The sequence below is a fragment of the Phyllostomus discolor genome, chromosome 1 (assembly GCF_004126475.2).
Source record: "Phyllostomus discolor isolate MPI-MPIP mPhyDis1 chromosome 1, mPhyDis1.pri.v3, whole genome shotgun sequence".
NCBI classification, from domain to species: domain Eukaryota; kingdom Metazoa; phylum Chordata; class Mammalia; order Chiroptera; family Phyllostomidae; genus Phyllostomus; species Phyllostomus discolor.
Genome location: NC_040903.2, coordinates 208384076 through 208407206, shown reverse-complemented (window position 1 = coordinate 208407206; position 23131 = coordinate 208384076). Strand labels below are relative to the sequence as shown.

General features: G+C 57.6%; 1 protein-coding gene across 1 annotated transcript in view; it reads left to right on the top strand.

Moving 5' to 3' along the window:
• Window positions 1-22153, top strand: part of NRDE2 (NRDE-2, necessary for RNA interference, domain containing) — a 33538-nt gene extending 11385 nt beyond the window's left edge. Inside the window, 10 exon segments of the mRNA XM_028507129.2 lie at window positions 2571-3024; window positions 3862-4267; window positions 5802-5935; window positions 8378-8498; window positions 11737-11912; window positions 13723-14109; window positions 14858-15789; window positions 16408-16546; window positions 21161-21232; window positions 21746-22153. Of these exon segments, the coding sequence (XP_028362930.1) occupies window positions 2571-3024; window positions 3862-4267; window positions 5802-5935; window positions 8378-8498; window positions 11737-11912; window positions 13723-14109; window positions 14858-15789; window positions 16408-16546; window positions 21161-21232; window positions 21746-21871 (2947 nt within the window). The 3' untranslated portion in view covers window positions 21872-22153.
• Window positions 22154-23131: the final 978 nt, after the last annotated feature.

The window sequence follows — 23131 nt, the reverse complement described above, 5'->3', positions numbered from 1 at the left end:
AAAAGTAGTTTTCTTACTTAAAATTGGCCCCGTAGGGAACGGGAGGCGCACTTGGAGCCGTTGCAGCACCAGTGCGTCTCCTCCCCTCGGTTACCTTGGGCTGACGCATAAACCATCAACGGCCGGGAGGAGAGGGTGGAGAGAGAAGGTGTGAGGGACAGCTCGTGGGTACGTGGGTGCATGGGACCCTCTCCCCCGAGGTGGAGCCCACTGCGTGCACAGGGGCGGAGGGGCGGAGAGGAGGCACAGCGGGCAGGGAGCTCCCCAGACGCCTGCCCTGTCGGCAGTGGGGAAGCAGAGGAGGCGTGGGCTCAACCCCGGGGGCAGGGGCAGGGGCGGGCGGGCCGCTGGGGGTGGAGGCAGAGCTCCCTGGGGGTGGCCGAAGGTGGCAGCAGGTCTCTGCCACCCTTCCCTCCCCACGGCACTTTATGACGAGAATTTTAAGAAACAGCCTAAGCTGAGAGACTTTCACAGTGAGCATTGATATGCCACCCCCTGCATTCTGCCATTTTACTGTACTTGCCTTATCCTGTGTCCGTTCGTTCATTGACCTTTCTTATTTTTAAAAAATTTTTATTTGTTGATTTTAGAGAGAGGGAGGCGTGGGGAGAGAGAAACATTGATTTGTTGTTCTATCTGTTTATGCATTCGCTGGTTGATTCCGTGTGTGCCCTGACCAGGGATCGAACCAGCAACCTTGGTGTATTGGGCAGTGCTCTAACCAACTGAGCTACCTGGCCAGGGAAACCCATCTTATTTTTTGATGTATTTCAGAGTAAATTGCTGACATCAGTGAACGACCCCCTAAATACTTTAACATGGATATCGTTAACTAGAGTGCAAGATTCGTTTCATTTTTTCTTTTGATTTAAAATTTACACATATTGTCATATGCAGATCTTTGCTGAGTTTTGACAGGCATATACCTGGGTAACCCCGACTTCTGTGAAAATGTTGGACCCTGAAAGTTTCCTCCTCCTTTCCTGCCAGCCCACACCCCGCCTTTCCCACCGTGCGTCGGTTTTGTCTGTTCTGGAACGTCCCAGAGACAGGGTCACACAGTGGGGACGCTCTGTGTCTGGCTCCCTCCACTCGGCGAGGCGCGTCCGAGCTTCCTCCGTGCCGCGGCGCTCACGCCGCTTATTCCCCACCCTCTGTCGGCGGGCGGGCAGGCGGGCGCCCGGGCTCCGTCCGGTCGTGCTGGGCTGTGCGGAGTGCAGCCGTGGAGAACCCTTGTGCCAGGTCCGTGTGTGGGCACGTGGTTCCCTTTTTCCCGGGTACCTACCTAAGGTGTAGAATTGCTGGGCCATAGGCTAGGTCTGCGTTTAGTGTTTTTTTTTTTTAATTTCTTTTTTAAGGTGCTATTTATTTATTTTAGAGACTAGGGAAGGGTGGGAGCGAGGGAGGGAGAGAGGCAGTGATGCGCGGGGGAGCGTGGGTCAGTTGCCTCTCACACGCCTCCAGCTGGACACCGGAGACCCGGCCTGCGGCCCAGACACGTGCCCCGACCTGGAGTCAGACCAGCGGCCTTTCGCTCTGCGGGGCAAACCCAACCCACTGAGCCACACTGGCTGAGAATAAGTTTATTTTTAAAAGAAACTGCCAGACCTTTCCCCCAAGTGATCATGCCAGTTTATCTTCCCGTCGGCAGCAGATGGGAGTCCTGGTGACGGCACAGATCACTCACCGACATGTGGCGTCGTCGGCCTTTTAATTCTGGCTGTTCGGGTGGGTGGGTGGTGTCTCTGTGGCTTTAATTGGCATTTCCTTGATGACTGACGATGTTGGACACTTTTTCATGTGTTTATTGTCCATTCATGTCTTCTTTTGTGAGTTCTGTTCAGATCTTCTGCCCAGCTTTAAATTGGGCTGTTTATATAACATACATACCGAAAAGTGCAGCTTTCCTGGGCTTTTGGGCAGATACCCAGTAGTCATGTGTTTGTAGCTCCGGGGACGCCTACACGTTCCATAAAAGCATCTAGAACCCAGCCTCTTTCCCCTAGAGCAGAAAATAGCCAGATGTAATTTTGTTTGACATACTTTGTTTCAGGATTAAAAAAAGAACCTCAGACCTACATGTTATCTCTGTAAGTGGGGACACAGGACAGTGCCGGGGAAAAGGGACTGTCGGGGACACGGCCGACCCGGTGTCGCCTGAGGCCTCGGTGCCCTGCTTCAGGCGCAGCGTGAAGGGGGACAATGACATCTGCCTTTCCTGTCACGTGCGATTGTGATGGTCAAATGACGTCACGCAGGTGACAGTCCTTGAACTCTGAAGCGCCAGGAAAATATAAATCACCAAGATCTAGATGCCAGGCGTGACCTTAAATTTAAATTCATGAGGGTTAACGAGGCCTCCAAGTGTTAGAAGAGTAAGTCAGAGGGGCAGAAAAAGTTAATTGCCAATCCTTGTATTTCTCTAAACAGAAACAGTTTGAAGGCGAGGCGAAGTCGAATATATGCCCTTACTTACCTTGCGCAACGAGCCTTCAAGCCTGATGAGCTCTCCCTCACTCGGAGCCAGTGTGCACACTCCCTCAGTGGTTCCTTCTCTCCCCCAAACCCAGGTACAAGAGGAAGGGAGACTCCTGCCTGGGCATCAACCCGAAGAAGCAGCGCATATCCTGGGAGGGGGCCCCCGCGGCCAAGAAGCACGCGCACAGGCGTGTCGAGCGCTACTTCACGCGGAAGAGCGTGGGGCTGCTGAGCGCCGACGGGGTTGCCGTCAGCAGCAAGGGCGAGCCTCTCGCGCCTGAGCCAGCAGCGCCCTTCATCCCGGTGCAGGGCTCGGACGACGTGGCCCCTCCCGTGGCAACCTGGCTGAACCCTCTGGGGATTTACGATCAGTCCACCACGCAGTGGCTGCAGGGACAGGGTCCTTCAGAGCAGGAGTCAAAGCAGCCGGACGTAGAGCCAGACCGCGAGGACACGCTTCTCAAGGCCAAGGTGGAGGAGTTTAACAGGCGGGTGCGGGAGAATCCTCGGGACACTCAGCTGTGGATGGCGTTCGTTGCTTTCCAGGTAAGCATCACTGTCACACTTCTGTTACTTGGCGTGGCAGTCCTCGTGTTGGGTGAAGCGATACACTGTGCTGGCCTTTGCGCGCTCCTTCCTGTGAGGAACCCAGGCACCGGGCACCTAAAGTTATTGGAGCCTAGCCCTTGCCCTGGGCTTTCCCAGAGTGCCGGGAGGGCTGACGTGTGAAGAGCGTGTGTGGTCCCGGGTGGTGAAGGCTTTACTGCGTGACCTGGGGATGGACGAGGGGTGACTTGCCATAGAGAGTGGCAGGGGAGGGCTTCCGGGCGAAGGTGACAGCTGGGCGGAATCTGGAAAGGAGAGCAGATGGTCCCCGTGCAGGGGGAGGCATTCGGGGTGCAGCCCCAGCATGCGGAGTGCACGGGGCGGTGGGGGTGGGGTGGGCGCTGCTCGCCGAGTTTCCTAGTTACAGCTGTGCGCTCCCTTTCCGAGACACTCAGGTTCCCCGAGTTCCACTTAGTGCTTTGAGCCACTCACACAACTGTGTAAATGTGCCCACGTTTGACTGTTTTAATGGTGAAGTTGACTCTGCAGGAAAGGGTTTCGAGGCGTTGCGTGCTAGTTATTCATCCATAAGTCTAAGTGCTAAATGACAGAGGGCGGACAGGCAGGTAAACACAAGGTCCAGTTTGCTCGGTGACGCAGGCAGGCAAGGGACTGAGTTCCGTTAGAAGCAATTGCGATAAACAAGCCCTTCACGAAAGTCTGAAAGCAGTTCATTTGGAGAGGCGAGATGCCCTTTGGGGCCTGCTGGTACTTGATGGGCAGAACCAGAGGGTCCCCTCTGGCATTTATTTCTCAGTGACTCTCTTTCTTGTTGAGGACGAGGTCATGAAGAGCCCTGGCCTGTATGCCCTGGAGGAAGGAGGGCAGGAGAAGCGCAAGAGGTCCCTGAAGCTCATCCTGGAGAAGAAGCTGGCCATTCTGGAGCGAGCCATCGAGAGCAACCAGAGCAGTGTGGACCTGAAGCTCGCCAAGCTGAAGCTCTGCGCCGAGTTCTGGGAGCCCCCCACGCTGCTCAAGGAGTGGCAGAAGCTGATCTTCCTGCACCCCAACAACACCGCCCTGTGGCAGAGATACCTTCTGTTTTGCCAGAGCCAGTTCAGCACCTTTTCGGTATCGAAAATTCACAGCCTGTATGGGAAATGCCTGAGCACTTTGTCGGCCGTGAAGGACGGCAGCATCTTGTCTCACCCCGAGCTGCCCGGCACCGAGGAGGCCATGTTTGGTAAGGGGACGGTGACCGGATCCACTTATGTGGAGGAAATACACATTTTTGTTTTTAAGGTTTTATTTATTCTTAGAGGGGAAGGGAGGGAGAAAGAGAGGGAGAGAAACATCAATGTGTGGTTGCCTCTCACGCACACCCTACTGGGGACTCAACCGAGGCATGTGCCCTGACTGGGAATCAAACCGGCAACCCTTGGGTTCGCTGGCCGGTGCTCAGTCCACTGAGCCACACCAGCCAGAGCAGGACTTATACTTTTGACTGTAGCTGAAATGAACATTTATTTTGGCTTATTTTAGAAAACCCTTAAGTTGATAAACCTGATTGACAAGTTGATAAAAGGGGTTAATCAAGAAAAAATCTATTGTGACTCCTCTTGGCCATAGCAGATCCTCCCCGCTCCAGCCCCTCAGTGGTACTGGTGGGGGCACTGGGGACCACCCCCGAGAAGTGCCCGCTTGTCTCCTCACTGACCAGGGTGGCACAGTCAGGCTCTGGACCTCAGGCTGCCAATGGCCTTCTCCATGGCAATGCCTGTGCCGCTGCCCTCGTCCAGTTCTCGGGGTTCGGGCAGTGATGCTCGTGGGGTGCCCTGACCGACTAGAAATGGCTGCGTAGACGTGTCGGCCATCGACACTGTGCTGTTAGCATTTCTGGTGCGTCCCGAAGGAGCCTAGAGCACCAACTCTGTGCGGTCGTGAGATACCGGAGGCAGCACGTGGTGCGGGAGCTGGAGAGCACCGCTCTGGGCTTGAACCCCGGCTCGCCCTCCTTGGTTTTGGCGCGTCCTTGGGCAGTTCCTCCCTCGGCACCCGCAGTGCGGTGATGCATGGCAGCCGAGCTCAGCGTTGGGCGGGCCTTTGGTGGAAGCCCTGCCGTCACAGCGAACTTCTAGAGATGAGAACGCCTTGCTGTGGAAGTAACTCGAGTTCTCCCCCCGACATAAAGAGCCTTGTATTTGGCGTCATGTGAGATACATGACAGCTTCGTGTTATTTCTGGAGCAGGCGGCACGAAGCTGTTCGTTCTGTGGCGGCTGGAGCTGTTCCCCAGTTCAGGCAAACTGGGGTTCCCAAACATGGCACCCGCGCTGGAGGACAGCCAGCTCTGAGCACAGGGCGGAGGTGGCTGGCGAACAGCGCCATCTAGTGACCAACAGAATACCGATCTTGGCTTTCTGATTTAAAAAAAATCTCCTGCACCATCCTTTTCCTAGAATTTTCTTGTGATGATCCAAGAAAGCTTTGAGTTTTGATGATGAGTATTTAGACCAACCTCTTGCCTTAAGTTTACGTACCTGTAGTTTTTTATTGTTCCATTCGTGTTCTGTGATGGTTTCATGTAAAGATGAGGTTGAGCACACTGTGACTGCAGTGCTGTCGTGGGTCCTCGCAAACCAGGCCGGTGTGGGAGTTGCAGCTGTGCAGGTGCGACGGTAGCGCGCTTCAGGGAGGTGTTCTGTTCTGCCGCGTCTTAGCAGTGCGGCCCTCCCCCGCCGGGCACTGACCCCGCTCCCCGTGTCTGCCTGCCTCCAGCGCTCTTCCTGCAGCAGTGCCACTTCCTGCGCCAGGCCGGCCACGCTGAGAAGGCCATCTCTCTGTTCCAGGCCATGGTCGACTTCACCTTCTTCAAGCCCGACAGCGTGAAAGGCCTGCCCACCAAAGGACAGGTGCGGCTCTGCTCCCCTCCCCTCCCTCCTCCCCTCCCCCTCCCCTCCCACTCCTCTTCACCTCCCACTCCTCCTCCTCCCCTCCCCCTCCCCTCCCCCTCCTCCCCTCCCCCACCTCCTCCCTTCCCCTCCCCCCTCCCCTCCCTGCTTCTCTCTCTTTTGGGGGGAGGTAAGGCTCATGGGAGGTGGTGGTAGTACTTTTAAAACAGCATACTTTCCTTTGTATCAGACCTGCTGGGGACTGTGTCTCAGAAGGATTCTAGCAATGCAAGGAAAATCCCACAACGAAAGCAGTGAAACGTGGGGGGGGGTGAAAGAAGACCCTCTCCCACAAACAGAGAGACTCACTCCTGCCCCCTTTTCTCCTTCCTATGGTCCTTGTTAAAATGCCAGCGATGCCCACCGGTCAGGGAAACCCTTGCCGTGCCTTTTAACCCCTGTGTTACCCTGCCCCCCTTCCTAGTGTGGGTCTTGTGCCACTCCCGCATGAACCCTCCCGCGGCCTCAGGGCTCTGCTCTGGGGCAGATGGAGCTCCGCGCTGGCACTTGGTCCACACCGGCCCTGACTGGGGGCGGGGCCAACCATTCCCATGACAAGTGAACATTGCCAGCACTCGGGACGTGAAGCAGTGGAGATGAACCTTCCCATAGGGCTGTTCACCTAAGAAAGCCTTCGTTACCCTTTTCCCACCTAACAAAACCCCGTTTCCTGTTCTGCACAGAGGGTCTGGTGGGAGATGGACAGGATGTCTGAATTCATGGAGATCTTTTGGAGGCCTTCTTGAGACACTTAAGGTCTCCATAGTGTATAATTTTTGTGAACTGCCTGTTAAGACTTTATCATCATTATTTTTATTTTTCCCCAGACAAAATTGTGTTCAAGGCTATCAGTGTAACTGATGATTAGTGTGACAAGCCAGATAGCAGTTATTTTAAGACATATTTTACTACCTTAAGGGTATGCCGTGCTACAGAAGTGACCCTTAGCCAGCTCTGCGGAGCACGTGGTGTGTGGTTGGGGGTCAGGGTCAGGGCCAGTGCGCTCGGCTCTGCTGACGCTCGCTGTCTGTGATGAGAGCGGTCGCTCTCGGGGTGGGCGGAGGGCACGGCCCAGGACTGGGGAGCATGGAGAACCACGCCTCTGACAGGTCGGGAGGGCTGATCCCCGCTCTTGAGGTTCGAAACACCAGCAGCACATGCAATTGCAAAGTATTTACATGACAACTCAGAAATAGTTGTCTATTTCTAAGGACTTTTTGTATCTTCATGACTAAGACATTGTTACCACAAATAGACAGTCCGGTATTGCTGGTCTGTGGAGTAAATTGGTTTTAACCGTATGTCACACTTTTTTAAAACACACTCACCTTTTTCTTGAGTGCGCTTTCTTCTGTTCCTCTTGTGAGAGCACACCCTGTAAAGAGGGAGTGTGGTCTCCCCAGGCCCCCTCCCTCCCTGAGGAGGCTGCCGAGCGCTCAGCAGCCAGGGCCCAGGCCAGGATGCTGGCGCCGCCCTCCAAGCTTCTCCCAGGCGCTGTCTTGCCCCTGGCGTGCATAGCTCTCCCCGGGGCCCGGCTGGGTAATCCTGTGGCTGTTGCCCTTGGTGTGCCCGCCGGAAGCCTGCTCATCCTCTTCGAGAGGCTGCTTACAAAAGCGCTCATTGAGCAAGTTATTGGCTCTCCTTTAAAGTCCCCATTGTTGGCTGATAACGTGATCCCTTTCCTGTTCCTTGCCCTGTTCACCTTCTGTTCCATGTGGAGTTGTTTGTTGCCACGGAACGGGACGGCAGAGCTGGGGACGTGCAGGTGAACGAAGGGGGGCCAGGCTCTCACATGCAGGCCTTTTGTTCGTGGGGTGCCAGCCATCTGTAGCGCTGTGCCAGCAGGCACTTACAGTGTCCCTGTCAGGTGTGGGGCACCGTGCCAGGTGTCGGGGACAGTTAGCTGAGATGTGGCCGTGTCCTCAAGACCTCAGGGTCTGTCCTGTTGAAGCCTTCGGCCCCTCCCCCTGAAGAGGTCTTGACGGCCACAGGCCTTCGGGAGCGGGGGCCTGGCTGTGCGCCTGCCCCCTGTGAGGCTGGCCTGCCGGGCCCGCACTGGGGAGCCGCCTTCCTCCTGCCCTTCTCCCTGACCCGGGCCAGGCTTGGTGACCCAGGCCCGGGAGTGTCATCCGTCACTCCTTGGCCGTAGTCTAGGTCCAGCCCACACTCACGGGTGGGAGTCCCCCGAGGCAGGAGGAGAGGGACGGGGCTGCCGTGAGGCTGCCCCTCCCACGAGGAATTGCATTTTCCTCCTTGGGGTGTGTGTTATGTTGTGGATCGACCGCAGGGACCGATGACAGGCGAGGTTTCAGGAATGAGCCCCGCCGCTGCCGGTCAGTGCTTTGCCCGGTGACTCACGGTTTTGTGTGAGGAGGGTGACCTCTGCGTTTTAAATCCGAACAGGTAGAGTTCTTCGAGCCCTTCTGGGACAGCGGAGAGCCCCGGGCCGGGGAGAAGGGCGCCCGCGGCTGGAGAGCGTGGATGCACCAGCAGGAGCGGGGCGGCTGGGTGGTCATCTCTCCAGGTAAGGCGCCTCGCGTGCGTGCGCGCTCTTCCGCGGTTCGTCTTTACGTTCTCGTGAGTTTCTGCTCGTGCACGTGAGCCGTTTACCGGCAGCTGGAGGATGTTGCACAGACATGGAAGTGCCGAAGGCGCGCTGAGTGGGCGGCCCGGGAGAACAAACCGCCCCCTTCCCTTTAGGGGCATCCAGCCCTCGGCCCCCTGCAGCCCAGGATGCTGTGCGTGCAGCCCAGCTCAAAACCACGCATTTGCTTAAAACATCATAAGGTTTTCTTGTGATTACATATCACAATGTGGCCGAAGACAACTCCTCTTCTTCCAGTGTGGCCCAGAGACGCCACAAGGCTGGATGCCCCTGCGAGGACCTTGGAAGCGGCCCACCCCCCAATCTCAGTGCGTGATGCTTTGAGGGTTTGAGTTTTTCCCGGGAGAAACATTTTATTTTTCCTTGTATAGGCTGATCCTGAAGAACTGATCTTGTCACTAACCCTCCCACCCCATCCCCATTTACTTCTGTCGGCAACGTCCAGATCCTTTGAAAAACAGTGGCTGTTTAAGGACTACTATAGAATAATGGTTAGCCAGCATTTACCCTTTTCCATCAGCACTGCCTGAGGGAGAGAGAATGCAGGCACATGGGTGCCCTCACGCTTTCTAGTAGCCACATTAAACGAGCAGAAAGAAAACAGGTGAAGTTAATTTTGATAATGTATTTTGTTTGATCTAGCATATCAAAACATCAGTATTTCAGCATCTAATCAGTACTGAACTAATGAGGTATTTTGCTTTTTTAAAATTTTATTTATTTATTTATTTATTTATTTTGCTTTTTTTTTAATGAAGGCAATGGGCACTTCTCTTTTTTTAAGATTTTATTTATTTTTTTAGAGAGGGGAGGGAGGGAGAAAGAGAGAGAGAGAAACATCAATGTGCAGTTGCTGGGGATCATGGCCTGCAACCCAGGCATGTGCCCTGACTGGGAATCGAACCTGCAACACTGGTTCGCAGCCCACGCTCAATCCACTGAGCTACGTCAGCCAGGGCATGAGGTATTTTGCTTCTTTTTTTCACATGAACTCTTTGGAATTTGGTGTGTATTCTCCATGCGTAGCACGTCTGAGTTCAGACTCGGCTCACTGCTTTCGAGGGCCCCAGGGCCACAGGCTCAGGGCTGCCATGTCGGCCAGCGCAGCTGTGCGCCCGTCTGGAATTGCAGCCCTCACCCGGTTTCACTGACGGGGGGGGGGGGGGGGGGGGGGGGGGTAGGCACTCGGGAGACTGGCCCCTCACCCAGGCTCTCGCCCCAGGGCTGTCACCTTGCCAGGCCTCGGCTCCTTCATCCGAGACGTGGGAACCGGGGCGGCTGTGGTCTGTGTGGCCGTGCGCAGCTCTGGGCTGGTGGCCTGTCTGTCACCACTTGGCCTGGGCCCCTGCGGTGTTGGGGACTGCGCTCTGGGTGGCGCTGTCCAGGGATGGCCAGGCCCCCCGTGGGCTGTGAGGGAGCTCCGCCTCCAGGACCTGGAGCTGCGGTTCAGACTCCCCAGCAGGTCTGCGCGTGGGGCGCCAGCACCTGTGGGCAGAGCGGGGGGCGTGGCACTTGGGCTGCTGCGTCTGCTCGGCCGCACGAAGCGCCCAGGACGAGCAGGTTGTCGTGGTAGTGCCTCTTCTGTCCTGGCGCGGCCGACTCCGCGTGGCTGTCTGTCTTCAGGGTCTTCGTGTTTGTGAGTGAGTGAGTGAGGCGCTCAGAGTGCACGGTGCTCGCGTCCTGCAGTTCCCCGGTCCCCACGTTGGACCTTCCTGTGGGTGTGTGGCAGCGCCCAGAGGCTGAGTCAGTGCAGCGTCTCTGACGAGGGCGCAGAGGTCCCTGGATGCTCCTCGTGGGGGCGGGGTTGGCTTTCTCAGTGAGATGACGCGGGGACTGCAGCCTTGGTGTTCGGTGTCACGTTAGGGACGTGTGATGCTGGTGTAGCCCCTGCTGACTCTCCAGACGTTCCCGCCACAGAGCCCCCTGAATGTGCTGCGTGTCTTTGCACCGGACGTGGGGGGGGCCTCCGGGACGCCAGGATCTGAAGGAAGTTGCCGGTTCCTTGTCTCCAGAAAACTGGTTGGTCACCGCTTTCGTTTGCAAGTTCTCTTGCCCTCCCTCATGAGGTTGGCACCTAGAGAGCTGGGGTTTATCATGGATTCCGGGTGTTTCTCGATAACATCACTGCTTGTTTCTTCTCGTACCTGGTCATTGCCTGTTGGTGTGTAATTATTGTACACGTGTCGGTTTCACACCACGCAGTCTTTTAAATTTCTAGTGTGATACACTCAGGTGTCTAGGTGCGACACAGGACGCACTGGAGTAACTTCTCTAACGCTAAGACTTGTTCAGCGTGATTAAAGATTACTTTAAATGTAGATTACTAGAGGAAGGTGATAATTAAACTTCAGTTTTCTTTGAGAAATTCAGAGAAGTGTTAAGATAAAATAGTGGGTTAAAAATGGTAATACACCTATCGCTTATTTAAATTCTGTGGATGTTTTGTTAGTGGTTTATTTTGAAATACTTACAGATTGACAAGAAGTTGGAAGGAGATACACAGGGTCCCCCCACCTCCCGCCTTGAGGCAGCACCGGGGCTCAGGGTCCCGCCAGGGAACGGCACCAGGGCAGCCTGCCGAGGTTGCTCGGACCTCATGGGTCCTGCACACCCTCCGCGGCATCTGACACTGCGCGGTTGTGTCCCACCCGTGGAAGGGGAGGGGATTTCTCCTCTTCCGTTCTGTGTTAGGAGTTGTTCAGAGTTCGGAAACAAAGTGTAATAAAGTGTATCACTAAAGGATAAAGTTTATCAATAGAGGATATCTTGAATTGCCCTGTTTTTTTTTTTTTTTTAAGAAGGGAGCATAGGTCATAATCGTAAGGCCACTGGCCAAAAATTCTGATGCCTTAAGAAAGTCTAAGGTATCAGTCGTGGCGTGAGGTGTCGTTTAGCAGATTCTGGGGCGGTGCTGTCCAGTAGCGGCCACTAGCCGTGTGGGCTGTTCCCGTTGCAGTGGGCGTGGCGGCTTGGGGAAGCATCTCACTCCACCGGCCACCCCGCCAGCCTTTCCCAGGACCTCGCTGTGCCCAGGGGGGAGTCCCTCCGTGCCCCCAGGGGCTCCGGGAGGCTGGGCCATCCTGGGTGCCCACCACAGCGGCCGCCCTGCAGGTTGGTGGGGCGTCGATGGTGAGCTGGAGGTTTTGTTCTTGTCTAGACGAGGACGACGATGACCCGGAAGAGGATGACCAGGAAATCGGAGATAAGACTCTGCCCAGGTGGCAGATCTGGCTGGCGGCCGAGCGGGCCCGAGACCGGAGGCACTGGCGGCCGTGGCGCCCGGACAAGACCAAGAAGCAAACCGAGGACGACTGCGAGGACCCAGAGAGACAGGCAAGTGTGCCCCGGGAGGGGCGCCAGCCCTGTGGCCCCCCCTCCGCCCCACCCCCATGGGGGTTCCGTGCCCAGAAGGATGCCACTGGGCTCTCTGGGCACCTGCCTGCCCTGGGCGGTGCTGGCCTGGCTCCTTCCTGCCTGTGGGAACGTCCCTTTCACTGGGAACCAGGGGAGAATTTCATTGGCTGCCAGTGCGTAGGAGCATGGAGGTGCTCGACCAGATACAGGTCCTGCTCCTGGGTTCTGGGGGGACGCTCAGGGTCACCCCTCTGGCGATTGACTTCCAGGTTGTTCAGTTACTCTTCACACGGAAGCTGGAGGGCTCAGGGCTGAAGGCACAGAGTGACTGTCCTGGACTCTTAAGCCGTGTCCACCTTCCCCTCCCTGCTCTCGCAGATCCAGAAGTGGGCCAGATAGGTTTGACTCTGGAAGACGAGAGGGACTGGGTGTGGAGGCCGCACGGGGACAGCGAGTAGACAGCCCGTCTCCTGGAGAAGGGACGAGCACTTGCAACCCGTGGCCCTGGGCCTTTCCCTTCCATGGCTCATCTTACTGTCACTGCGTGACTCGGTCCATGCTACGCTAGTGCAGCAGCTCTGGAAGTTTTACATTAAAATAAGTGAAAAGATTCTGTTTTGACTCCTGCAGTTGACCCAGTTTCACAAGATAAGGATTGTGTTGCCTGGCACGCAGTGTGGCGTGGGTATGGGCTGAGGGGTCTCACTGCTGCCAGGCTTGTTGGCTCTGCCCGGTTTGTCGTCTGCGAGCCTCCCCACGTGCTCCGAGCCTCCCCACGTGCCTCGAGGGTGGAGACGGCTGCCTGTGTGCTGCCCTGCCGAGTCACCGGTGCTGGGAGGGGGCGAGTCTGGTGGGAGCCCCCCTTCCCGCCTGAAGCTCGAGTGCTCAGGGAGGACTGGGGTCCTGCTGCAGCACCCGGGGGTTTCACAGAGTCCGCCACCCTTCCAGCGGTCCATTCTCAAGGCCCAGAGCCTTGGTGGTGCCCTGGAGCGCATTTCTGGAGCAGACGGCTGCTGCGAGCAGTGTCCTGTCACAGCCTTTTCTCTGCTCAGAGCCTGGAGAAGGTTTCTGATTAATCGGTGGTTTGATTAGTTGACTCCCAGGTAGTCCCTCTTTGCTGGGAGCCACAAAGACCAATCAGATGAGCAGACTCTGGGACAAAGGGTAGCTTCCATGACTTACATTTTGAAGTCATCACCCGAAAGTGCTGCGAGTGCCCAGTTAGTATTAGGCGCTTGGAAGTGCTTTTAACACGGTCTCTTGCTCCTGTAGTTCCTTCTCACCTTGCTGCTACTTCTCTGTTTCTGAGCGTATTTTTCATTTCCTGGAGCAACTTTGTGCAAAGAGACCACAACATAATAAAGTTCTTTTCTCTATGTTAAAAAAAATTTACACTTGTAACTACAAAGCAGTTGTGTGTGCTCTCAGAAGTGAGTATGATTCTAGACTTCCTGTGAGTTCTGCGGGACACTTTGAAAGTTGTTGGCTTCAGCCAGCTCACCGGCCCCCTCCTTCCGAGGACCCCCAGCAGTGTGAGCATGCTGACGGCGTCTTGGGGCTCCCCACACCTGCCCTGCAGCCCCTGGAGCTGCCTGGCCAGGCCTGGCTTTCCTGCATCTTGCAGAAAACCTAGCTCCTGTCTGTTTAAAATTGTATAATGTTGAATCATTACACATTCATATAAAAATAATTATGGGGAAAATTGTGAGGGCATTTTTGTTTGTTTGCTTCAGTAAATAAACAAAATAAACAGCTCCGAACAGGTCACTTCACCTTGTCTTCCCTGCAGGTGTTGTTTGACGATATCGGACAGTCTCTGATCCGACTCTGCAGCCAGGATCTGCGGTTCCAGCTGATCGAGGCCTTTCTGCAGTTCCTGGGCGTGCCTGCTGGCTTCACCCCCCCTGCCTCCTGCCTTTACCTGGCCATGGACGAGAACAGCATCTTCGATCACGGACTTCACGACGAAAAGCCACTGACTTTTCTCAACCTTTCCTTTTCCGGCGTGAGCTGTGTTGGCCGCACGGACCGGCTGGGCTGCCGGCGCTGGGCCAGAGGCCACGACCGAGAGGGCGGGGAGTTCGTCCGCAACGTCTTCCACCTGGTGCTGCCGCTGTTCTCGGGCGGGGAGCGGTCCCGGCTCTGCGTCTCCTGGTTGCGGTACGAGATCGCAAAGGTAGTGACTCCAGCTGCCTCCTGCCCGTGCGCGGACTGACTCCCTCTTGTGTCCGCGTGTACGAACGGAGTCGCCGGCGCTCGGGGTTGTCCGGGGCCCTGGGCCGTGGCACCTCCTTCCTCAGGGGCCCCAGAGGCACTTGGCATGTGGCAGCCCCTCTGAGGAGCCACGCCCGCTGAGGAGGAGCAAGAGCTGTTTCTTGTGTTGGCTCTCGTGTTACCAGATTCCTGTGATTACATGAACTGCTAGTGTTGAGAGCCAAGCTTAAGCAAGGGTAGAGGATTTAGGGGCTTATTAAAATAGATAGAGTAAGCTGGTAGCCTGCTTTTTTTATCTGTATGTCTGCTAGGAATTTGCCGAGGATGGACTCGTCTGCCCTCTGCCGGCCACAGGTGGAATTTAATCTTAGCACCCAGAGTTCTGACACTTGAACCCCAGATTGCTTACCCCAGGTTGTGTTATTAACATAGTGGTGTCTGATGTAACTGGGTGGTTTTCTTCTTCAAGAACGTTTAGAGTATTGAAGCCTTGTTTGTAGAGGTTTCAGATGAAAACCGGGGTTCATTTGGGGGTTCCTGTGGCCTCGGTAAAACCCTGATTTGTCTCCGGGCTCAGAGAGCCCCAGTGCTTAACCAAACGTGTGACGGGGGAGGGAGGTGTGAATGCCTGGTGTGGCTTTCTCACTCAGCTCAGTGGGGCTGCTTTCAGTACACAGGGCACTTGGAGTCATTCTGTTCTTTATCTCCAGGTCATTTGGTGTCTTCACACTAAAAAGAAGAGATTAAAGTCACAAGGGAAGAACTGCAAAAAACTAGCCAAGAATCTCCTGAAGGAGCCAGAAAACCGCAACAATTTTTGCCTCTGGAAGCAGTATGCACATCTGGAATGGTTGCTGGGCAACATGGAGGACGCCAGGAAAGTTTTTGACACGGCTCTGAGCATAGCAGGGAGCGGAGAACTGAGGGACCGCGAGGTCTGTGAGCTCAGTCTGCTCTATGCCGAGCTGGAGCTGGAGCTGGAGCTGGCCGCGGACCTGCGAGGGGCCGCCACGGCCCGGGCTCTTCACATACTGACCAGGCTGGCCGAGAACAGTCCCTATGGGCCCTACGCCGGGCAGGTCCCAGCCGTTCACGTCCTGAAAGCTCGGAAGGCCTACGAACGGGCGCTGCAGGACTGCTTGGGTGAGGACCGCGTGTCTGACCCACCTGCCCCCGATTCCCTTAACCGCCTCGTCAGTGTGGTTAAGTGCTTCATGCTCTTCCAGTATCTGACCGTAGGGATCGACGCCGCCGTGCGGATATACGAGCAGGTGTTTGCAAAGCTGAAGGGCTCCGTTTCCCCGGAAGGCCCAGGCCCGGAGGCCGGCGCCGGCGCCGGGAGCGTGAGCAGTGCCCTCGAGGCCGCCACTCTGATGCACACGAGCCTGCTCCGGTTCCACATGAGAGTCAGCGTCTACCCGCTGGCGCCTCTGCGGCAGGCACTCTCGGAGGCCCTGAAGTTGTATCCCGGCAACCAGGTGCTTTGGAGGTCGTACGTGCAGATTCAGAGCCAGTCCCACAATGCCAGTAGGACCAGAAGGTTCTTCGACGCGGTCGCCAGGAGTGCAGAACCCTTGGAGCCGTGGCTGTTTGCGATTGAAGCTGAGAAAATGAGGAAAAGGCTGGTGGAGACGGTTCAGAGGTAATCACAGATTGCCTCGTTCGCGTGTCCGTGGCCTCTGGGAAGCCTCAGGAGTGCAGGGGTGCACACGGGCCCGTGCCTGGCACACCCACGTGGGTGTCCTGGGTTTGGCAGAGGGGCGCGTCGGGAGAGGAATGCAGGACCTGCGAGTAGCGTGACTCGTGCTGGAGGCTCTGTGGCTGTCCTCCGGGGCCGTGCCTGTGGGGTCCCGAGCATTGCTTGCGGTGTATGGGTGACCACTCTCGGGCCTTCAGGAGTCTGAGACGCTGTAGTGGAAGCATAATGTGTAGGAGCACAGGCTCTGGAGCTAGACTCTGGGCTCCAATCCCAGCTCTTCCGTTTACTGGCCTTGTGACCTCGGGCAAGTCACTTTACCTCTCTGACAGGTTCCTGGGAAGCCAGGGCTTGGCGTGTGACTTGTAGGCAGACTCACCGTGGTGTAGAAGCCACACGGTGTCTCCGCTCCGCACCCCCAGCACCTGCGGACCCGAGGGACAGCCCTGCCCGATGCGCTCTGACCCGGCTGGGACTGATGTCCATTACCACTCACGCACGTCTGCCCCTGCGACGCTGGCGTGGCAGACTTGCCTCGGAGTCACACGAGCCTTTGTCTTGCAGGGTAGATGGCAGAGAGGTGCACGCCACAATTCCCGAGACCGGCCTGACGCACCGGATCAGAGCCCTGTTTGAAAACGCGACCCGGAGTGACCACGGCAGCCAGTGCCCCTTACTGTGGAGGATGTATTTGAATTTTTTGGTAAGAAAATACGTCGAGTTGTTGTGCGTGTGCAGAACTCTGAGTGAGGGAGTGCGGGTGTCCAGCAGCTACTGCGCGGGCAAGCTGGCGGGGGTGGGGGTGCCTCCTGCACCCTCACACCTTCTCCCGGGCGGGTGCCAGGTGACGTCAGGTCTCCCGGGACTTGGGAAGGGGCAGGGACTGGGTGGGATGATGGGGAGGGGTAGTTGCTGGGCGGCTCGGTGTCGACGGGGGTGTGTCTGAGTTGACTTCGTTGAGCTGACAACTTGGAAATGGTCTAAGAGCTTTCGTTTGAAAGAGACTTCATTCTTGGCCATTCTGCTCATGAGTTCCCAGGCCCTGATCTGTTATTCAAAGACAAGATCTGTCTAGATCGTGGTTTTTAAATTAGGCATTTCCAAAGCAACTTTGTTTTCGCTTAAAAGGACACGGTGGCTGCATGTGGTGGGCGAGACACCATTTGGTTCTGCTCACGTGCATGTGCAGGCTGACGGTCGGCTCGGCCTCTGTGAGAGGCCGGGCGGTGGGAGGGGCCTTGTTGGCTGTGACAGCGAGGCCGCGGCTGCACTGCGTGCTTCCTTAGGAACAGCCTCCTGGGCCGCTCGAGTGTCGAGTCGGCTGAAGGCTGCTCATTGTCATGTCTGAGAGACCGCCAGTCAGTGTCATCCCTTCAGAAGTCAGTGGCGGTCTGCCTCACGCATAAACCCCGCGGATAGCTCCGGGTACTTCCACGGGATAAATTCTCACAAGTCAGTCAAGTATCGGAACTCTCCCGGTGGACGTGGCCCAGCAGGTGTGAAGAGATGCAGAAGAGAAAGTTAGGGGTGAGGACGGGGGTGGGCCTCCCCTGCTTCTTAGACCCCTGACCTCTGACAGGCCCGGGCGCAGGGGGAGGACGCACGGTCTCGGGCCAGCAGCTCGTCGGCACCCCCAGGACAGATGGCACATCCGGGGCAGACGCTGGCATCAGGCCGGATTACTGCGACAGTCTGTGTGTTTTGGACATTTATTCTTTAGACCCTAAAGCTCAGGTTTGTTGTCTGGACTCCCTTGTGTGAAGTGGGAGCCTCCAGAAGTCCACGCGCTGGCGTGGTGTTCGTGGCGCACTCGTGGCCTGTCAGCTGGAGGTGGCGGCACGGGCGGCCATCGGGGATGGGGTTCCGGTCGAATCTCTGCTCCCGTCACTGGGCCTCCCACTGAAGGGGGGAGATTAGATGCTCCCTAACATTTCCAGCGCTGATGTTCTGTGCGTCTTTCTAAGCAGATAAAAGACCTTCAGGTTTGAAAAGGGAGAGCACGAGACTTCTCCGGTTTAATTTCTCCAGCCTCGCGTAAGCAGAGACTGATAAGGTGAGGCGCACACTTGCAGTGTTTTTACCAAGACCTGCCCAGCCAGGTGTGGTTGGATCGTAGACAGGAAAGTTCTTGTGGACTTGGAAGAAAAGACTGGGCACTCGTGGAACTTCAGTCTCTGGGGACGTTTGGCAGGGGAGCAAAGATGAATTAGAGCTGTGACTCCCCGGCAGCCCCCAAGGCATCTCGGCCAGCTCCTGAATCTTTGATAAACACGGAGAGAAAACCAAATCGGGTCAAAACGCAAGGTGTCGGCTACGAGCTCTGTGAGGGCAGGGAGCAGGGAGCAGGGAGCCGGGAGCCGTGCGGCCTCGAGAACAGGCCAGGCCCGGGGAGGGGGTCCCTGGTGTGTGTGCTCACGCTTCCCTGCCTGTTCACGCACGTGCAGGCACATCTGCTGGTTTTTCACCCCCCAGCAAAAGCGAAGCGATTAAAACTTGCTGTTGGTCGTGGAGAGTGTGGGGGAGAAAAGGACTTGGACAAACAGTTAAAATTTTCCACTAAGGTTGGAACTTAGTTTAAAGCCTTTTTTTTTCCTGAGGGGGACTTTCTGCATACCCACTAACAGTTGCAGGCAAACTATTTTTGTTGTTTTGGCTAAAATTACAGTTATTTTCAAGATAATTAGAGTTCTTCAGTTTGGTCATCTGCCTACACAGTAAGGAGGTAAACATAAGTATATAAACCAGTTAGCTGATTGCATGGGCCTGGTGAGAGAAGTGTTGATACATGGCAAGGGGACGGAGGCCTTCCTAACTTGCAATCACTAGGTTTTATTTTCCCAAGTGTGATTTCTTTCCTCTCGGTTGGCCGCTGGCAGCAGGGAGAAGGTGTATTGAAAGGCCACCATGTACAAGAGCCGGCGGGAGGGGAAGAGTCCTCTTCAGTGTCCCTTTTCACTGGAGAGGGTCAGTCTGCCCTGAGGGATACTCCGGTACAGCGTTCTAGAAATGCATCGTTTGGGGAGAGTTTGATACCAGTTTCGTCACATGACTTTTTAAGACAACTGTGTAGGCTGACAGTCACTCAGACTTGTTTACGCCTGATTAAGAGAGCCACAGTCGGCACCCGCCGGGGGACCTGCAGCTACCCCCCAACTCCCCATGTGGAGGCAGCGCACAGATGAGGGGGAGCAGAAGTGCCGCGGCGCCTGATCTGCAGCCCCCGACAGCTTCTCTGAGCCGAGCGCTGCGACACGTGCGCTGCCGTTGGAGGTGTCGGGGGTGGGCAGGCAGCTCCCGCTGCACCCGCCTCGTCCCTCGCCCCAGGCCCCGCCTGGCCCCCACCCACCTGCCCGTGATGCCCATGACGGGTGGGGGTTGCAGCCCAGCTCAGCTCTGAACAGCTGGCTCACTGCTTGTGCCATGAACTCATGTAGTCTGTCCAGGGCGGGGTGGGGGGGTGCGGTGTCTTGTTGGCCGAGTCCTTCGTGTGGTGCATGTGAGGCTTAGTTCTGGAGGCCGTCGTTGGCGGCGTCGGAGGCTTCTGTGGGCGGGGACCGGAACCAGCAGCTCTGCCCGTTGGGCAGCTGTGACTCCGGTTCTGTGCCTGGTCCCCGTCAGTGCCCCGAGCCGTCCCCGTCTGCCTGGGGAGACACGTTCTTACCCAGTCCCAACCACAAGGGGTCCCCGGGCGCAGGGGAGTCACCCACTGTTAGATTTCAGCCCTGACTTAGGGTTTTTCGGAGAGTGGGGGTTTGCTAAGACGACGGAACTTGGAAGGGGCCGGAGAGGGCCGGGGTGGAGCCCGTGAACTTCCTTCTCGTTTGCGGCCCTGCTGTCCTGAGAGGGAAGAGACGCCCAGGCCGTGACTCAGATACGGAGTCTGAATGGAGAAGACCGGCGGGCTCGCACCCGGCCCGGAACCCTTCTTCCTGCACCGGGCACGCTGCAGGTGTCTCCTGGCGGCCCGCCGATCGTCGAGGAGGGCAGTCTCACCCGGGTCCCGGGGCTGTCAGTGTGTCTCACGGACACAGTGGTGGGGATGTGTGGCAGCACCGCCCTCCTGTCTTCTTCCGGAAACGGGGAGAAAGTCTTAAGTCTGGTCCATGTTTAGGAGAGGACAGTGAAGTATGTTGTCGAGCGAAGGGAGGACAGCGCCCTGGCTCCCGGGGTGTGAATTCAGAGGTCTGGCCTCTGTGCGGCCAAGGCTCACGCAGGGCGTGGGGACAGGCGTCCCCCAGCCCCAAGGCCGGCTCTGTGTCAGGGGCACTTGGAGGAGGCGGGGACGGCGGAGCCTTGCCTGAAGCAGGCTGGTCACAGAGGCTGGTGCAGCCCAGAGTGACAGTGCTGGTGGCCGTGGGATTTAACCTGGGGAAGGAGAAGGAAGGCTGGCCTGGGTAGGCAGAGCTCCTGAGGCATAGACGGCATCTGTACATGCCGTCGCCGGGGTTTCTGGGAGGTCGGTCAGCAGCCCCCCGTGGCGCCACGCTGGGCGTCACGCACCAGCCACCTGGCAGCGAGAGACCCGTGTCCCCTCAAAGGTTCTCCTGGGGGAATGGGGAGGCTAGAGGACGGTGCGTGCGGAGTCCTTGGACAGACCTCGGCTCCGTGAGCTTGCCTTGTGCCCACTGACACTGACAGCCGCAGACACTGCCCGCCGGGGGCCGCTGCCCAGGTGGGCCGAGGGCCTGGCGGACCGCCGAGCGACAGAGCCCTCCCTGGGACATGGGAGAGGCCCCCGTGGGGGTGCCGCATGCAGCTCCAGCTCCCACAGTGGGCGTGGAAGGAGGGTGAGTGTCTGTGGGTTGAGACCCGGGATTTTCCACCCCAGAGAGAAGCTGCCAAGTATCTGCACACTGTCACACGGAGCTTCCCGACGGAGAGCTGCTCTCAGTGTGCGAATTCGGCAGTCCTCAGAGTTCACCGAAAACTCCGCTAGTTTTCGGAAAACGGCAGGCGTTAGAGCAGACGCTCTCTCTGTAGAGTCGTCGTCAGCCTCACCTCTCACACGCGCCCGCACGCGGCCCCTTCCGGGCACTGCCAGTACCGAGAGGCGCGAGGGCCCTGGGAGGAGGGAGGGAGGCCAGTGGGCAGTGCTGACGGTCAGCTCCCTGGTCCTTGCAGTGGAGGGCGCCGACCCCGCACGGCAGTGGCCCTGGCGGTGTCACATGGTGCGCAGACGCCCAGCAGCCACTGTGAGGATGCCCCCAGGCCGGCTGTCTGCGTCCGAGGAGCGCTGTGCGGGGCTGTGCGGGGCTGTGCGGGGCCGTCTCTAGCCTGAGCCTGCCTGTTTCCGTCATCTTTGTCCCCCTCCCCTCAGGTGTCCTTGGGAAACAAGGAAAGGAGCAAAGGTGTCTTCTACAAGGCGCTCCAGAACTGTCCTTGGGCGAAGGTAAGTTCTCAAGATCCCACCATCCCCAGTCCCCGAAGACCTCCCCTCCGAGAGTCTGAGCACCCAGTGTGCCTGGCCTGCACCCATGGTGGTGCAGACGGGGCGCCCCCCGGGCCTCTCTCGTGGCACTGCGCCCTGCGGAGCCTGTGCCACCGTCGGGGGTGTTTCCGGGGACTGGTGCTGTGGGCCGCAGGCTTCCCGGCCCTCGCCCAGAGCCCTGCCCAGAGGCCTCGAGCACGGGGCCCAGTGTCCTGAGTCGGCCCTGCGGAGCCCAGGTCAGGTCTTCAGAAACCAGGCTGGAGCGGACCGCAGTGCCTGCCAGCAACCTCTGGTCTGCTCCGCGTCGACTCCCTTCCCTGTGCCCTTGAGCGCAGCCCTCCCTGAAGGGTGCCCAGAGGCTGCCGGGAGGGGTCAGGGCAGCGGAGGGGCACGCGCACTGTGGAGGGACAGCGGGGGCCAGGCTTGCCAGGACGGGAAGGGCTGGCTGACCAGGGCGGCGGCTCCCCGCCCTAGGTGTTGTACATGGATGCCGTGGAGTACTTCCCTGATGAGATGCAGGAGGTCCTGGACCTGATGACAGAGAAGGAGCTCCGGGTGCGCCTGCCGCTGGAGGAGCTGGAGCTTCTGCTGGAGGACTAGAGACCCCCCACCCTGGGGGCGGGGGCCACGTCCCAGGCCACGCCGCCTGCCCGCGGGAGCCAGGGTGAGCCCGAGGAGATGGTGACACCTGCGTGTCAGCAGGTCTCTTTCAGGTCTCTTTCCGGGTCTGTGTCTGGGTTGTTGGTCTCACCTGTTGCACAGTTTTTACGTGTGCAGATGATACAGAGCTCTCCTGTCACATATTGTATATGTGAACCTGTGTATAGATGTGCATAGACAAGAATCGGGTCGCTCGATGAACTAAACCTACTGTGCTTGGTACGTGTCCTTTGTTCTGCTCGTCCTCTACCTGGCCAGCGCCAGCGCCACCCCCCGCAGGGAGGGTGACCCCGCTCACTTGGCACCCACGGTGGTCCTTGCCTAGTCTTCCAGGTTTTGCAGTCCAGGTAAGGCCCGGTTACTCGACACCAGGACCTTCTCCCCTGGGGCTGGTTAGCAGGGGCAGATTCTGCCCTTACTTTCAGACCAGAGCAGTGGGGAGTCACGTAAAACCCGGCCTGCAGTGAGTGTATTTATAAAGTTCCGTGTTGCTCCCCGAGTCTGACTCGGTGATGCCTCCATCTGTGGACCAGCGGCCTCACCTGGGAGCCTGTCCACACACGGGCTCTGCCCAGCTCTGCAGTCAGAGTCGGCACTCGGGCAGGACCCCGGCCCTGGTGGGCCTGGCAGCACGGAGCATCCTGCCTGCAGAAACGAGCAGCCCTGCCCTGCCCTGCCCTGCCAGCGCCTTCCCCCCAGACCCGCCCCTGCCTGGGCGTGTGCCGACGGCAGGCTGTCCTGTGCTGGGCGCCAGCACTGCTTGAGGCACAGGCCTCAGCTGGCCATGTCCTTGTTTGGATTTTTGAGGGCTGCCCAGCTTTTTGCTGGTCTTTAAAAATCACGATCTCTGGACTGGAAGAAAAACTTCTTGGCAACTCACCGAGAAAAGCCAGTGCCGTGGGGCAGGGTTTTGGCCAGAGACAGACGGCTGTCAGGCTGGGGGGAGGCAGCCCAGCTGGAGCACCGTCCAGGGCAGAGCCGCAGAGCCCACAGGAAGCTGGCCGGCCTCGCAGACACCCGCTGCCCCATTTAATGGCTTCGAGCCTGAACTGCCCAGAAGGGCAAGTGCAAGAATCAAGAGAGAAGAGGGAGAAGCTCTGGCACTTTCAGAGGATCTTGAGACGGGTGAGGTTTCTGAACCCAGTGGGGACAAAGACAGGACTGGTAAGAGACTGTTCACCCCTGACCTTTTGAGATTTC